Source organism: Lepidochelys kempii, chromosome 3 (genome assembly GCF_965140285.1).
Source record: "Lepidochelys kempii isolate rLepKem1 chromosome 3, rLepKem1.hap1, whole genome shotgun sequence".
In the NCBI taxonomy this organism is placed as follows: Eukaryota; Metazoa; Chordata; order Testudines; family Cheloniidae; genus Lepidochelys; species Lepidochelys kempii.
Window position 1 is genome coordinate 110,981,540 of NC_136382.1, and position 16,297 is coordinate 110,997,836.

The window sequence follows — 16,297 nt, forward strand, 5'->3', positions numbered from 1 at the left end:
TGCAGCCCCCTCTGTATCTTGAACTCACTTAAATCAAGGTAATGTCAAAAAACTTTGAAAGAGAGAATAGATTTTTTTTTTAAATCCTTTAAATGGAAATCTCTCAAAAAGCAATAGTTTGTAACATGGTTTGTGTTTGCCGTGGTATAACCCAATTTCTTCGGCATTGTAGACAATGACTTGTGTCTCACAATCCATGTAGGCTGCATTGTTATTTCAATATACATTTCTAGCACAGAAAACGTGTACATTTTACGTACAATAATGATAGTTGGCACTTTTAGAGAGCTTTATAGACCTGATCCAAAGTGACCACAGAAGCCAATGTAAGTCTTTCTTGGCCCCATATTGGCAAAGCACTATGTAAACATAGATGAATCAAATTTGAACTAGTCACAAATGTCTCTTAATGTCTCAAAGTTGTTAATGTATTAATTTCAACATTACAATAAATATTTTAGAAAAATATAAATGCCTCATAGTTGATAAGTAAAACTGAAATCTGCAACTTGGGCTAAATATAGGAGGGGAAAACCTTTGAGTCGTGGTTGGATAAGCAACTCAGTGTGTGGGATTTGTTTCAGAAGCTGGTTTGGCCATAAATTTAAATAATCAGGATAATTTGGAAAGCAGCTTCAAGATTTTGTTTTTAAGTTGGCAGTGAAACCAGAGGGCAAGATTCTCAGTTGGTATAAATCAGCGTGGCTCCATTGAGTGTTAATTTGCATCAGCTAAGAATTTGGCCTGAAATCCAAAACAGTAATAATGCCTAGATTTACACTAGGCCTTTTCTATGTAAACATCCAGCACAAATGCTTGATCCCAATAACTATGTTCAACCTGTCCAGCCATTAAATTCCCTTATCTGGCAAAAATGTTTTTAACAAAGAGGGGCAGGGGAGGGAATCATAATTTTAATATAATAATTCATACATAGATAATTTTGCAGAGACAGGTAACCGTTTTCAAAGCCATTCCCACAGTTCAGAACATAAACCCAATTCAGGAAAGCACTTAAATACATGCCTAAGGGTTTGTGGAGTTAGGGCCATTGACCCTTCTCAACAGTCATATGTGTTTTTACAGCTCTACAGAGGTTGCTTTTGCTTGTGTGTGTCTTTGTGTACCTTGACTGTAAGAGGTAGGATATACTGTATTAAGTGTTAAGTATCCAAAAATAAATCTGTAAAGCTGTTGCTGCTTTAGAGTGAGCAACCATCATATCCATCTAGAATGCTCTCAAGCAGCTTTATCCGCTGTGCAGTATGATAAAGGTGCTACATAGTCTGTATATGAAACTGAACCACAGCAATGTTTGAAAAGTACTCCCCTTAGCAAGACAAAAAGGCTGAGGTAATATCTTTTATTGGACCAACTTTTGGTGGTGAGACAGAAAAGATTTTGAGCTTATACAGAGCTCTTCTTCGGGTTTGGGAAATGTACTCAGTATCAGAGCTAAATACAAGGTAGAACAGATTGTTTAGCATAAGTAGTTAACATAGATTTCAAGGGACCATTCAAGATGAAGTGATGCATTACACCTCTCTAGTCATAAGGGAAAAGGCTGAGGGGAGGGGAGGGGAGTTAAGTGGGTTCTAGATTGTTGTAATAAGCCATAAATCCAGTATGTCTATTCACTCCATGATTTTTAGTGTCTAGTAAAGTTATAATTTTAAGCTTCCAGGCTTGTCTTTTGAAGGTGTTATGCAGGTTTCCTTTGAGGATGAGAATTGAAAGATCAGAAATGGAGTGATCACTTTGTGAAAAGTGTTCACCCACCCATGGTGTGGTGTTTTTGTCTTCTATCGTTTTTCTGTGTGAGTTCATTTGAGAGCATAATGATTGTCTTGTATTGTTGTTGTTGGGGGCATTTAGTGCATTGGATGATGTACACCACAAGTTGGGATAGGCATGTATAGGACCTATGAACCTTGAAAGGTGTGTTGAACATTGTAGCTGTGAAGATATGTCTACAGGCTTTGCATCTGTTGTTCTGGCAGGCTCTGGTGCCACTTTGAATTGGTGGGTTCTGGTCTGAAGGGAGCTTCCTTCTGTATAGGTTCCAGTGTGGGGTGGTAAGTGACAACTAGGGATGTGTGGTCGGAGTGGTTTTTATTTCTGTATTGAAACGAGTTTTCTTGGGATACTTGGGTGGCCTGTTCCATGAGGCGATCTTCTACTTCGATGGCGCGTCCTTGTTTGATGAAGGCAGTTTTAAGTGTGTTATGGTGCATATCCCGGAATTTCTCCATGGAGTATATTTTGTGGTACACGAGTGACTGGCTGTAGATAACAGATTTCTTGGTGTGTTTCAAAAGATGAGCCTGGGAGCTTAAATTCATAACTTTGTTAGATATTAAAAATCACGGACTGAACAGAGACTGGATTTATAGCTTATTACGACCATCTGTAACCCACTTAACCCCCCCTCCCCTGCTTTCTTTTCTTTTTTATCTTTTTCCTCCCTCACCCTATGACTGGAGAGGTATTAATGGGCCTCTTCACCTTCCTTAGATATTTTTAAGGTCAGGCTTGACAAAGCCCTGGCTGGGATGATTTAGTTGGGGATTGGTCCTGCTTTGAGCAGGGGGTTGGACTAGATGACCTCCTGAGGTCCCTTCCAACCCTGATATTCTATGATTGAATGGTCCCTTGAAATATGTGTTAACTCCTTATTCTATACAATCTGTTCCACCTTGTATTTAGCTGTGACACCCTGAGTACATTTCCCAGAACTAAAGAAGAACTCTGTGTAAGCTTGAAAGCTTGTCTCTCTCAGCAGCAAAAGCTGATGCAATAAAATATATTATCTCACTCACTGTGTCTCTCTAAAGCAAGATGGACATTACTGTTGAGGCAGATTAATGGGTAATGCTTGGGGTTACTATTATTGAGATCCTTTTGTCCTTTTCTTCAGCTCATGGTACCTCCTGCCTTCCTGCTCCTGTTAGAGCACTACTAATTTCTTTACTCTTTCATTACTCTGCCTACAGTATATGATTTGCAACTTCTGTCATTGGTTTGCTTCTTCGTGGTAAACTGAGCTGTCAAAAGTGATGTAAGAAATAGGTAGGGTTGTCTCCTTTCTAGAGTTTCTTCTGGTAATGTTTCAAATCTGAAATGCAAATTTCTCTGAGGATTGCTCCTTTGTTGTTATAATTATTCTTGACATCTTACCTTGGAAGGAATCTGACCAATATTGTATTTCTCTGAAGAATTTCATAACACGATAGGCAAGATGTCAAAAATTATTAGTCCAACCAATGGTTTGACCTCAGGGGAAAAATACGTTTCAGACACAATAAAGCTTCCTTTCAACTATTCCTCTTAAGAACCTTCCTCTAGGACAACACCCCAAAAATGTAATGGTTGCTGACATTTTGAGAAGGCGGTTACTTTCCTGAGCATTTAAACAGCATGTCTGAGTATTTTGTAAGCAACAAATTGGCACAGGGAAGCGCCACTTTACGATGCTTTCACTCCTTCAAGCTTATCACTTTGTTTTTATCAGAATTACTTTGTTCTGTGAAGAAGGAGGAAAATAACAAGTGTGCTGAAAGAAGATGAATCTGGCTATTTCAAATGCAGAACATTATTTTCAGCTGTAGAGTTCAGAGATTAATCCATGCCCTTAGAAGATTGAACAGCTGATCAGAATAGTCTGAATCCAAACAGTTGTGTCAAAGTGAATATTGCTTCCTGTCTCTAGCACTGCTTGTATAATAGTTGTTCTGACATTTGGCAGCCTAGTTCCCATTTTCCTTCCAGTTTGCTAAATTCTAAAATCAGATGGTTACTCTTGAAATTGCAGAAAGATCAATTTCTGTGTGATATATTTTTTAAAAAATATTATTTTTCCCAAGGTACAAGATGTAATGACATCTTGGGTTTGTACTCTCACTGTGAGACAGGCGAAGAATTCCTGTAGCTAAGAATTCCAAAATCATCACCTCCAGGAGAGGAATCTTCACAGTGCTTCTGTAGTGGCATGCAAACTCCACTTACTTGTTAGTTTCAGAATAGCAGCTGTGTTAGTCTGTATTCGCAAAAAGAAAAGGAGTACTAGTGAGCATCCGATGAAGTGAGCTGTAGCTCACGAAAGCTTATGCTCAAATAAATTGATTAGTCTCTAAGGTGCCACTAGTACTCCTTTTCTTTTTACTTGTTAGTGATAGCCATACAATAAGGTCATTTGTGATGCACCTTTGAAACTGTCATTTATACTCTGCCTACTAACCCATCTTACAGCTCACAAACAAAAAAAAAATCACTTAATGTAAACATGTGCCTATGTGTTTTGCTGGATAGGGATGGATTTAAACAGATTCTTAAAGTTAAGCACATAAGTGCTTTTCAAAATCAGGGTCTTAATCTCCAACGTATTATGAATTTTCAGGGCAAGGAACTGATACATTTTGTACCATTTGGTTGGAGAGTTTCCCAGCTTTCCAAAAGGTAGCTTATAGCCCTTTAAGATCCAGAGTTGTCTCACCTTAAAACTACAACACCCATGTATATGTAAAATCTATTTTATATGTCTTCTAGTATTTATGAATTTTCTTCATACAGTATAGTTGGATTCATGATACAGAGTCATCCTGACTTTATAGGCAGAGGGATACAAAACTCACTAAACATTTAAAACTCACTAAAACATGTCTAAAACATTTTTTGTAGAATGTATGGATTGTTGGAGAATAATTGATGGTGTGCTGGGTTGCAAAGGCTTTCCTGGCACTTCTTTAGGGTTGCCTGCATAATTCAATAATAGCTTCATCATTTGTGAGTAATAATGAGGCCATCCTCACAAATATAAAACTTTGTTTCATGTGCACGTGCATTACAATACAATCTCCGATTACAATCTTTTACTCTGTACGATGCTTAGCACAGTCAGGTGTTTGGAGTACTACTTTAATGTAAATAACTTGTAGCTGAAAGCCTTTTGCTGTCACATGGGTATAATTCATAAAGTTGTGCCTTTAAAAAAAAAAAAAGAGAGGGGGGTGAAAATGGCTTCAGAATTGGATGGTAACAGACCACAAATGCCAGTGATGATTGAACTTGGTGATGGTCTAAACAAAAAGAGCTTTCAACCATACTTGTAGCTGTTTTCATCGCATCAACATTATAATCTTCAGAGTGATGTTTGGGATTATTTTGTGTGTGCTGGTTGTGTTGTTGTGTGGGTAGTTGTATTGATTTGAGTGTGTTAGTGTGTGCTACCAGGAGGAGCTGTGTATGTTTAGGGTTGTTGTGTGTGCTTGTTGTATTGTTGTGCTGGGAGAATTCGTGCAGGCGGTGAATGAGGTATGTACTATGGTGAGGGGCTATTTGTTTTGGGGATTATTTTTATATTCCAAGGCCAGAAGGGACTGTTCTGATCGTCTAGTCTGATCTCCTGTATAGCACAGGCCCTAGAACTTCCCCAGAATAATTCCTAGATCAGATCTTTTAGAAGAACATTCAGTCTTGATTTTAAAATTGCCTGTAATGGAGAATCCACCATGACCCTTGGTAAATTCCTCCAATGGTTAATCACTCTCACCTTTAAAAAATGTACACCTTATTTCCAATCTGAACTTGTATAGCTTCATATTCCATATATTAGATCGTGTTATACCTTTCTCTGCTAGCCTGAAGAGCTCACTATCAAATATTTGTTCCCCATGTTATCATCATCCTTCGTAATCAAAGATGGCACACTGATAATGGTTTTACATTTTGTGAGTACAGTTGTGACTAAAAAGACCAATTCATGCGTGGCAGTCTTTTCCGCATGAAGTTCATAGATAGTTGGATGTCAAGGAAGGAATTATAAACTGTGACTGCTGAAGCCAGGTCAATACTTATCAGGGATCGATGCTACTGCAATTGATGCAGCGGGGATCAATGTAGTGGTCTAGTGAAGACCTGCTAAATCGACCGCAAGTACTCTCCGGTCCACTCTGGTACTCCATTGGAATGAGAAAAGTAAGGTAAGTCGATGGGAGAGCGTCTCTCATCGACACAGCATGGTATAGACACTGTGGTAAGTCGACCTACACTACGTCGACTCCAGCTATGTTATTCACATAGCTGGAGTAGTGTAATTTAGTTCGACTTTCCCTGGTACTGTAGACAAGGCCTCAGTCTGCTGCTGTTTACGATTCAACGTCTGTCACGAGATCCATACAGTGGTTAATCTCAAACTGGGTAACCCTATCGTTGACTACTGCTCATCAACATGATCCATCTGTCGCTGATGACTCACAGTTGTCAGTGTCAATGTTGCAGTGTTTCAAGTTATGCTTCAGTGTGTCCTTGAAGCATTTCTTCTGGCTGCCTTGTTTGTGGTTGCCCACTTTCAGTTCACCATACAGCAACTGCTTTGGCATTCTGATGTTGTCCATCCTCAACACACGACCAGCCCAGCATAACTGATGCAATAAGCGTGGCTTCAGTTCCTGTGAAGTGACTGTGTTCCAGAATCTTATTGGTAACTTTATCCTTCCATTTGATGCAAAGTATGGCGCACACACCTCATATATGGAACTTATCTAGAAGCCTAATGTGATGCCTGAAATAGGGCTAGGTCTCACACGCATACAACAAGCATGACTACTTTATTAGTAGCTTGGTTTGAAACTTACTACCATGTTGCTTCCAGACTCTGCCTAACAGTCTGCCAAATGATGAACTGACTTTGTTGGTATGACTTCTCAGCTCGTTGTGTAGAGTAACATCATTCAGCAATACACTATAAAAATTGTAACAGCATTCAGTTGTGTTGCTTATGGTGACTTTTGGTTCTTCTTCTAATGCTGGTCCCTAGATGTATTCCACACGTGAGTATGCATGCATGCATGCCATGCGCCCAAGTACAGAAATTCTTCAAAGCAGTGTTCGTTAACCCGCACATGTGCAGTAGCTTCCCTCAGGCTCCCAACTGAGGGCATAAGAGGCAGTCCGGGTCAACACCTCTCCAGTTTCTTCTAGCTCCCACATGGCCTAAATCATAACTTGTAAAATAAAATAGTTGTAAATAGTTTTAAATCTTAGCTTAATAGTTATCGTTAGTATAGTATGTAGTAGGGCTGTCAAACAATAAAAAAATGATTAATCACAATTTTAATCGCACTGTTCAAGAATAATAGAATTTATTGTTCTATTCTACATTTTCAAATATATTGCTTTCAGTGACAACACAATACAAAGTGTACAGTGCTCACTTTATATTATTATTTTTGATTACAAATATTTGCATTGTAAAACAGATGAGTATTTTTCATTTCACGTCTTACAAATACCATAGTGCAATCTCTTAATTGTGAAAGTGCAATTTACAAATGTAGAATTATTTATTTATTTTTACATAACTGCACTCAAAAACAAAACAGTGTAAAACTTCAGAGCCTACAAGTCCACACAGTCCTCCTTAGCTCATCGGTAAGACAAACAAGTTTTTCACATTTACAGGAGATAATGCTGCCTGCTTCTGATTTACGACGTCACCTGAAAGTGTTCGCATGGCACTGTTGTATCTGGTGTTGCAAGGCATTTATGTGCCAGATATGTTAAACATTCGTATGACCCTTAATGCTTTGACCACCATTCCAGAGGACATGCTTCCATGTTGATGATGGTTTCTGCTTGATAACGATCCAAAGCAGTGCAGACTGACGATGTTCATTTTCATCATCTGAGTCAGATGCTATCAGCAGAAGTTGATTTTCTTTTTGGTGGTTCAGGTGCTGTAGTTTCTACATTGGAGTGTTGCTCAGTAAGACTCCTGACAACGTTCCACACCTCGTCCCCCATAGATTTTGAAAGGCACTTCAGATTCTTAAACCTTGGGTTGAGTGCTATGGCTATCTTTAGAAATCTCACACTGGTACCATCTTTGCATTTTGTCAGATCTGCAATGAAAGTGTTCTTAAAGCAAACATGTGCTGGATTGTTATCTGAGACTGCCACAACATGAAATGTGTGGCAGAATGCCGGTAAACCACTGAGCAGGAGACATACAATTGTCCCCCAAGGAGTTCAGTCACAAATTTAATTAATGCATTATTTTTTTAATGAGCTTCATCAGCATGGAAGCATGTCCTCTGTAATGGTGGCCGAAGCATGAAGAGGCATATGAATGTTTAGCATATCTAGTACATATGCTAAAGGGCTGTCAGGCGTCAAATCAGAATGCCCGGTCAAAAAGGGACTTGGGCAGCTCCAGTCATCACCACTGACCAGGCTGTTAAAAGTCTGATTGGCCGCCTGCAGCATGGTTCCTGGGAAGCGGCCAGCATTTCCCTCTGGCTCCTAGGTATAGGGGTGGCCAGGGGGGCTCTGCGCACTGCCCCTGCCTGGACCGCCGGCTCCGTAGTTCCAGAGGGAAATGTTGCCGCTTCTGGGAGCCACGTGGAGCCCGCACACCTCACCCCCTCCTATGCCCCAACCCTGAGCCCCATCCCACACTCAAACTCCCTCCCAGAGCCCCCTCCCACACCCTGAACTCTTCATCTCCAGCCCCATCCAAGAACCCGCATCCCCAGTCAGAGCCCTCACTCCCTCTCACACCCCAACCCCCTGCCCAGTGAAAATAAGCGAGTGAGCGAGGGTGGAGGAGAGGGAGGGAGTAGGAAGGGGCCAGGGATTCAGAAAAAGGGTGGGGCAGGGGCGTGGCCTCAGGGAAGGCACAAGGCAAGGGTGTTCAGTATTCTGCAGATAGAAAGTTGGCAACCCTAGAATACCGTGCAACACCAGCTACATGCACACCCATGACTAACACTTGACTTGTAATTACATGATGGTTTGTTTGTATGATTCTTCCAAGCTCTGACTTATACACATTTAACATAGATAAAATATTCCCCCATTATTAATATATCAGTGCTTAGTGTGTTCTATTTCTCGTTTCTTAACCAAATCGGTCCTTTTAAGCAGTTAGGTCAGGTTGTCATACCACATAAACTGTACCCCAGAGAAACATTTTGGCAGATTAAAAGGCATTTGTTTTTATAGTTCACAAGAATTAGAAGTTTAGTTTATTGGCCTTGTGGCAGAGTTCCATCTGTTCAGGTTATTTTGCAGGAAAGTAGGCGACCCCATTGGGCTTCATGTTTATTTTTTGGATAATCTGAGAGTCTAATAGATGTTTTCTGGGACTGATCTTGTGAGGCTGTTCCCTGGGAGCCCACCGGGTTATATCTTCTGGAGCTTAAAGGACCCGTGAATTCCATTCTAGCTTTTCTACCTTATTGCTCATTGTATTCTATGCTGCTCTTCAAACGCTTCTCAACCAGATTTAAGAAACTGTTTCGAACAGATAGTGGTCACATAAATTTAATCAATTTATTTGAGCATAAGCTTTCGTGAGTTACAGCTCATTTCATCAGACGATGCATCCGATGAAGTGAGCTGTAGCTCACGAAAGCTTATGCTCAAATAAATGTGTTGGTCTCTAGGGTGCCACAAGTACTCCTTTTCTTTTTGCAAATACAGACTAACACGGCTGCTACTCTGAAACCTGTCATAAATTTAATCATATACTGTTACTGGGGGGAGTTCAGTTTGCATAAAAATATATAATGAAATACTCGGGTGTATCTACATTAGATACTTAAACATGTGGGATGAGAGCTACCTCTTTTCACAGTAAGAAATAAAAGGCAGGAAAGGCTTGACTTATTCAATCTGAGGTTGTTACAGTAGTTAATGGGGAAAAAATTTACAACTCTGAAAAATGTTAATAGCTCTGCTTTCACTGTGGATTTCCACCTAGCTTTAGCAGCACTTTATGTTGATGAGCTGCTTCCAACATAGAATTTTCTGTCGTTCAGTGACACCATATCATATGCTGTTTCATGTAATTTTATAATTTGTAGTGAGGAGAAAACACCTAGAACCATTTGGAAAGAGTCCTTTTGTATGTAAAGCAATGGATTCCATTGTGATCTTCAACGAATAGCTGCTTTTGGAAGGAAATAGTCTTTTTTTTGTTAGTTTGGTTTTGGTTTTTGGTACTGCAATTAGAAGCATGCTGAAGATGGTATAGCTAGAACAGATGGGAACAGTTCTATGCATTTTAAGTATAAGTTTTAAAAAAATTACAACTCCCTTCCTGAGGTTTTTTAGGTCACTTTCATGTAAGACCCATCGACAAATTTTATACTCTTTCTGATGTTTCTTTAGCAGAAGTTACTGAACTCTAAGATGAAAGAGATGTTGCCATCACCATTCAAATTAAAATCGATATAGATAATGTTAAAAGCAGTCATTCCAAACAGATGAAAAATGAATGTGTGCCAGTTTGAAAAGGACTTCTGAGAGTATTGATGGCCATAACTTGTATGTTTAGGCTCTTGGGGTCTGGTGAATAGGATACTAGACTGGAAGTAATGAGACACCAGAGTTATATTCCAAGTTCAGACCTATTGTGTGACCTTGGGCAAATCACTTCACCGTTCTGTCTTTTTCCTCTCCATCCTTCCTTTGCCTGTCTTTCTATTTTGGTTATGTCTACACTGCAATAACACAGCTGTGGCTGTCCCGTGTCCACTGACTTGGGCTTGTGGAGCTTCTGTAGATTGCATAAAGTTGCAGTGTAGATTTCCGGGCTCGGGCTGGGCCCTGGGACCCTCCCACCTCATGAGGTCTCAGAGTTTGGGCTCCATCCAGCCTGAGCTTCAGCATCTACACTGCAGTTTTTTAGCCCCTCAGCCCAAGCTCTGTTAGCCTGAGTCAGCTGATGTCAGCCAGCTGCAGCTGTTATACTGCAGTATGGACATACACTTAGAATGTAAGCTCTTCAGGTCAGGGACTGCCTCTTACTAGGTCTTTATACAGCCTTGTACAATGGAGCCTTAGTTTTAGTTTGGGCCTCTAGGAGCTACTGTTATACAGATAAGGAGAAGTAGGATTAGTTCTGGTAACTTGACCAGGAAGCATCCAAGGAAAACTCAGGTGTTGCAGGCAGGGGAGTTCTTATGATTGAGCAGATAATACCTATTTTTTTAAAGGCAATATTAAATCAGTGACCCAGCATGGAGTCTGAGTGGGCAATCTACTACTTGTGATACTCTCTTCAGTTCAATCAGACAATGGAGAGGTCATTCAATACTCTGTGGCACTTTTGGAAAAGTAGAATGCATTAGTCTCTTACGTGACCCTGTTGATAAAGTATATGCTTTCTTGCCCTACCAGTACTCAGACATGTAAATGGAGAGAGGGGTTAGAGAAGCAAGTGCTATAGAATACATCATCAGAACTGCTTTATATAGTTAAAAGAACACAATACTTTTTTGTGAGTAGAATTGACTGTAATTGTTTCTAAACAAAATAGCTTGTTACTTTTTATCATTTTGATTATAATTTGTTGCCTTTTTAGGCTTGTAACTTCTAGTTTTTATTAGCCATCATTTCATAAAATATAAAGAAACCTTGTGTATTCATTGTTAACAGGTTTAAGCGCTGTGGGTTTTCAAGCCAGCATAACAAATCCTGGCGATGCATTTTTCCACTATTGCTAATGTAAATTTCAGGCTATTCATAGAGTATAAAATCACCAGCTTTTAGAAGTTCCCCTATATGTACTCTTCCAGCGTTATTTAAGATATAACCCAGTGCCAATTAGAAATGTTTAATTTTATTTCTCTACTGTTCTAGACAACATCCGGAGAAGATGTACGCGACTTCACTAAGGTGCTGAAGAACAAGTTCCGGTCAAAGAAGTATTTTGCTAAGCACCCACGACTTGGCTACCTTCCTGTGCAAACAGTTCTTGAAGGCGATAACTTGGAGGCGTAAGTTTGAATGAAGCATGATCTCTGCCATGTGGTTCAGAAGCCTCTTCCCCCCTTAAAAAAACCATCAAAAACAAAATTAATGTGAAGCAATCGTACCAGAACCTTAGTGAGGGAATATTTTTTGTGAACCCTTTTTTGTTTTATTTTACTTTCTTTGCTTATTTTCTAAAAATAATTTTATACTTTGGTTGTATAAATATGTTGCCATAAAGTCATGGAATTCAGAAAAAAGTGAAGTTGGAATTCTTTTTTTTTTTTGGTAAACTTTTCTCATGGAGAACAGTTTATTTTTATTTAGTTAGTTATTTATTACTACTTGTCAGGAGAGGCCACTTTTAGTAGAACAAAAATTAAGATGCATTGAAGAGACAATGAGAGTAATTCCATTAATTGACTTTCCTTTATTTCCTGGAATTTCAAGTGCTATAAACACAATACTTGTCTTAAAGTGAATGAAACCATTCTAAAACATATATGCATGGTTTCAGAGTAACAGCCGTGTTAGTCTGTATCAACACAAAAAAAAAATGAGGAGTACTTGTGGCACCTTAGAGACTAACAAATTTATTTGGTCAAAGCATTCGTGGGCTAAAACCCACTTCATCGGATGCATGCAGTGGAAAATACAGTAGGAAGATATATATACACGGAGAACATGAAAAAATGGGTGTTGCCATACCAACTGTAACAAGACTAATCAATTAAGGTGGGCTATTATCAGCAGGAGGGGAAAAAAAAACTTTTGTAGTGATAATCAGGATGGCCCATTTCAAACAGTTGAAAAGAAGGTGTGAGTAACAGTAGGGGAAAAATTAGCATGGGGAAATAGTTTTTACATTGTGTAATGATCCATCCGCTCCCAGTCTTTATTTAATAATGTCCAGTTTGCAAATTAATTCCAATTCTGCAGTTTCTCGTTGGAGTCTGGTTTTGAAATTTTTTTGTTGGAGAATTGCAACTTTTAGTCTGAAATTGAGTGACCAGGGAGGTTGAAGTGTTCTCCTACTGTTTTTTGAATGTCATAATTCTTGATGTCTGATTTGTGTCCATTTATTCTTTTGCATAGAGATTGTCCGGTTTGGCCAATGTACATTGTACATTCAAAAACCAGTCGGAGAACACTTCAACCTCCCTGGCAAATTGGTAGTCCAGCTTAGGAGTGGCTAAGGATTAGAATAGTAGGGATATTTCAACAGGTCGGGATAAAGGTGTATTGTCAAGCTATGAGGTAAGCATACATATAGTCTCTCTGCAAAGGGTGGCTGTAGCCTATGTTATCAGTAAAAGTGGCAAAGAGTCCTGTGGCACCTTATAGACTAACAGACGTATTGGAGCATAAGCTTTTGAGGGCGAATACCCACTTCGACGGATGTTATCAGGGCTTCCATAAGCAATAAAACTTAGACTAGACTGTTCTCAGTGATAGCTGATGACAGAACAAGGAGTAATGGTCTCAAGTTGCAGTGGGGGAGGTTTAGGTTGGATATTAGGAAAAACTTTTTCACTGGAGGGTGGTAAAGCACTGGAATGCGTTACCTAGGGAGGTGGTGGAATCTCCTTCCTTAGATATTTTTCAGGTCAGGCTTGACAAAGCCCTGGCAGGGATGATTTAGTTGGGGATTGGTCCTGCTTTGAGCAGGGGGTTGGACTAGATGACCTCCTGAGGTCCCTTCCAACCCTGATATTCTATGATTCTATGAAAACAGCCATAAGTATTTTGTCTTTAAGAAAAACCTCTCCCTTATAGGATATTTGTTTGTTATTTGCTATGTAATAGAAAAATATTGTAGTAATAACCTTGATTTTAGCCTTTTAATTTTTCTACAAATAAGTTGTTATAAGTTCAGTTTCACAAGTAACTTTAAAGAAAAGTCCCAGCAATTAAATATAAGAAATTCCAAATTTAAACAAGTTAGGCATAGTTTTAGATGATTAATTCAATGTGTGGTGGTGATGGTGTATTTTTTAAAACTCCCTTTTTTTAAGAAATGCTTCAGTTACTGTCCTATCCTCCACATGGCACACGGCAGTCTCTGTTGCTACTGCTTTCCTGTGTCATAGATGTTGCTAATGTAAATCATCTGGGCGGGCTGATTGGTAGATAGTTTGTGCTTTTACACCTTATTCTTGCTTAATTGCAGTAAAGATTTTGTTCTGTCGTTTCCTTCTCTTTTTTCTTTCTTCTTTGCAGTCCTATCACACTCATCAGTATGTGGCCAGAGCAATATGAGTGAGTATGCACAACTCTTGTATCTAGAAAGCTGAATATGCTGATTGTTTTCTTAATGTTGACTAATTGCTTACCTATTTGTATGACCTGTTATACACACCTGGCCAAAAGCCCACATAACAGCCTATTTTTTGACAACTTCATCAGTCTTAAATTTTTTTAAACCCTTGTCTCTGTAATTAGATTACATTAGATACTATTAACATTTTTGTGCTTATTTTCTTTTAATAGTCCCTCCCAGTCTCCACAGCTATTTCATGATGACACACACTCCAGGATAGAGCAGTATGCCACCAGGTAAGAAACATACAGACTTCTTATTTTAATTGCACCTCTGCATTTTGGGATTGATTCCTGCAGGGTGAAATGTATGTTATGTTGAATGGACAGTATTTATTAAAAAGGCATGACTAAGTCTCATGACTTTTTAATACCCAGAGGAAAGTTAAATCTTTCCACCCCAAGATTTGGGGAGTTATCCTAACTAAAATGTAATGATATTGAATGAAATACATACATCAAAATTGTTGTTGATCAGTATAGAATGGATAGTGTTGCAGCATTACTGTGGGATTTCTGCAAATGTTAGTTTCTTTCTATTCTGACCTTCTAATATGTCTAGTCTTCATAAATAAAGACCCAGCATGGAAAGGTACATAATTGAAAATATCAATTTAACCACTGAACTTCAGCGGAGGGTAAAATAAGTAAGGAATAAACTGCCATTTAATTTGATTCTGAAACAAACTGAGGAAGTATTGCATTTACTTGCATCCATTTTTAGAGGGCGGTAGAATAGTATATTTGATTGTAGATTAGTCTCCCAAGCAACATGGTGGAAGCTCTGTGATTTGAGTCATAACAGTAAAAAAGTAGATGGGACAAAACTCTTGACAATTCCTTAGGAAACAATCTTGTATCATGTGGGAAGAAGGACTAGGGACTGGATAGGTCTTTTTCATCTCTGGGGTCCTGAGATTCTAAGAGATTTCTGCATCGTGCATACTAACTGTTTTGGGAAAGAGTTGCTGACCTAATATAAAATTTTCTTATTTAGCGACTATAGAATATATTATTTTCTGAAAGAAAGTTTTCATTGAATAAGTCCTAATTCTTGGAGCATAAATGATTTTCTGCAAAGTAACCTCAGAGCCATTTTGTAAACCTCCCCTCCTTTCACTTGAGGCTACAGCTGTATTTGTAAATGTGTATTTGCAGCTCCAGTTGTAAATAGTGAATTTCTGTTCTATATCAGAAGAACAAATTGTTACAAATAGACTGTCAGAGGATCTCAACCTTTTTCTTTCAGAGGTCCTCCCCCCCCCCCCATGCTATTAAAAACTACGCGTCCCTCCTGTGCCACAATAACTGGTTTTCTGCATATAAAAGCCAGGACTGGCATTAGGGTAGCAAGCAGCACAGTTGCCTGGGGCCCTATGGCACAGGGGCTCCCACAAAGCTACATTGCTCAGGGTTCGGCTTCAGCCCTGGGTGGTGGGGGTCCGGGCTTCAGATTCATGTAGTGGGGCTTCAGCTTTCTGCCTGGGGCCCCAGCGAGTCTAACACTGGCCCTACTTGGTGGACACCCTGAAACCTGCTTGTGGCCCCTAGCGGGCCCTGGACCCCTAGTTAAGAACCTCTGGACTATGTGACAGATTCTCTAGGGCCATACTTGGAGCCAGTACCCCAGTGTGTTTTACTAGGGCAGAGTTGCTATGCTGCCAGGATCTGCTGAGTGCTGCAGTGACTGTATGGGCATTTCACCTCTTTGCGCCCAGGAGAATGGGACGTTCAGCACTGTTCAACCCTAGAGGTATGTGCTTACAATTCACCTTCAGACAACAAAGAAGCTGATTTGTATCTAGAACAGGAGCTTACCAGTTTTGCTTTATGCACTGCAACAGAAATATCTAGTCTCCTCACATTTCATTTCTTCTGTTTTTAAAAGCAATGCAGAGCTTATATCTGCTAGTCAAAATCAAATAATTTGGTATAACTTGCCATTGAATTTATCTAAACGCACCACAAAGAAACAGCTTCAAAACCATCTTAAAAAACATTGTAGCTGTAAAGGAAAATGCAATCAGAAAAGGACCAATTATACATACAAGGGGGAAAAGTAACACTTAAGTGCTACCTATTACCAGCCACAACTTCCTCATTTTGATTTGACAATTAATGTTTTTGTCCTTCTCGTCTTGCCATTAATAAATATAAGTGGATACATAACTGGTTGAAAGCCTATACTCAAAAGTAGTTGTCAATGGGCCACTTTCAAAATGGG

The 16,297-nt window shown here is 39.4% G+C and overlaps 1 protein-coding gene across 7 annotated transcripts in view; it reads left to right on the forward strand.

Annotated features, from left to right (window-relative positions):
• Positions 1–16,297, forward strand: part of UTRN (utrophin) — a 587,274-nt gene that overhangs the window by 517,653 nt on the left and 53,324 nt on the right. For all 7 annotated transcript variants that reach the window (XM_073337527.2, XM_073337525.2, XM_073337526.2 and 4 more), the window contains 3 exons: positions 11,644–11,780; positions 13,975–14,013; positions 14,245–14,310. In XM_073337527.2, coding sequence (XP_073193628.2) covers positions 11,644–11,780; positions 13,975–14,013; positions 14,245–14,310 — 242 coding nt within the window. The remainder of the gene's footprint in view (positions 1–11,643; positions 11,781–13,974; positions 14,014–14,244; positions 14,311–16,297) is intronic.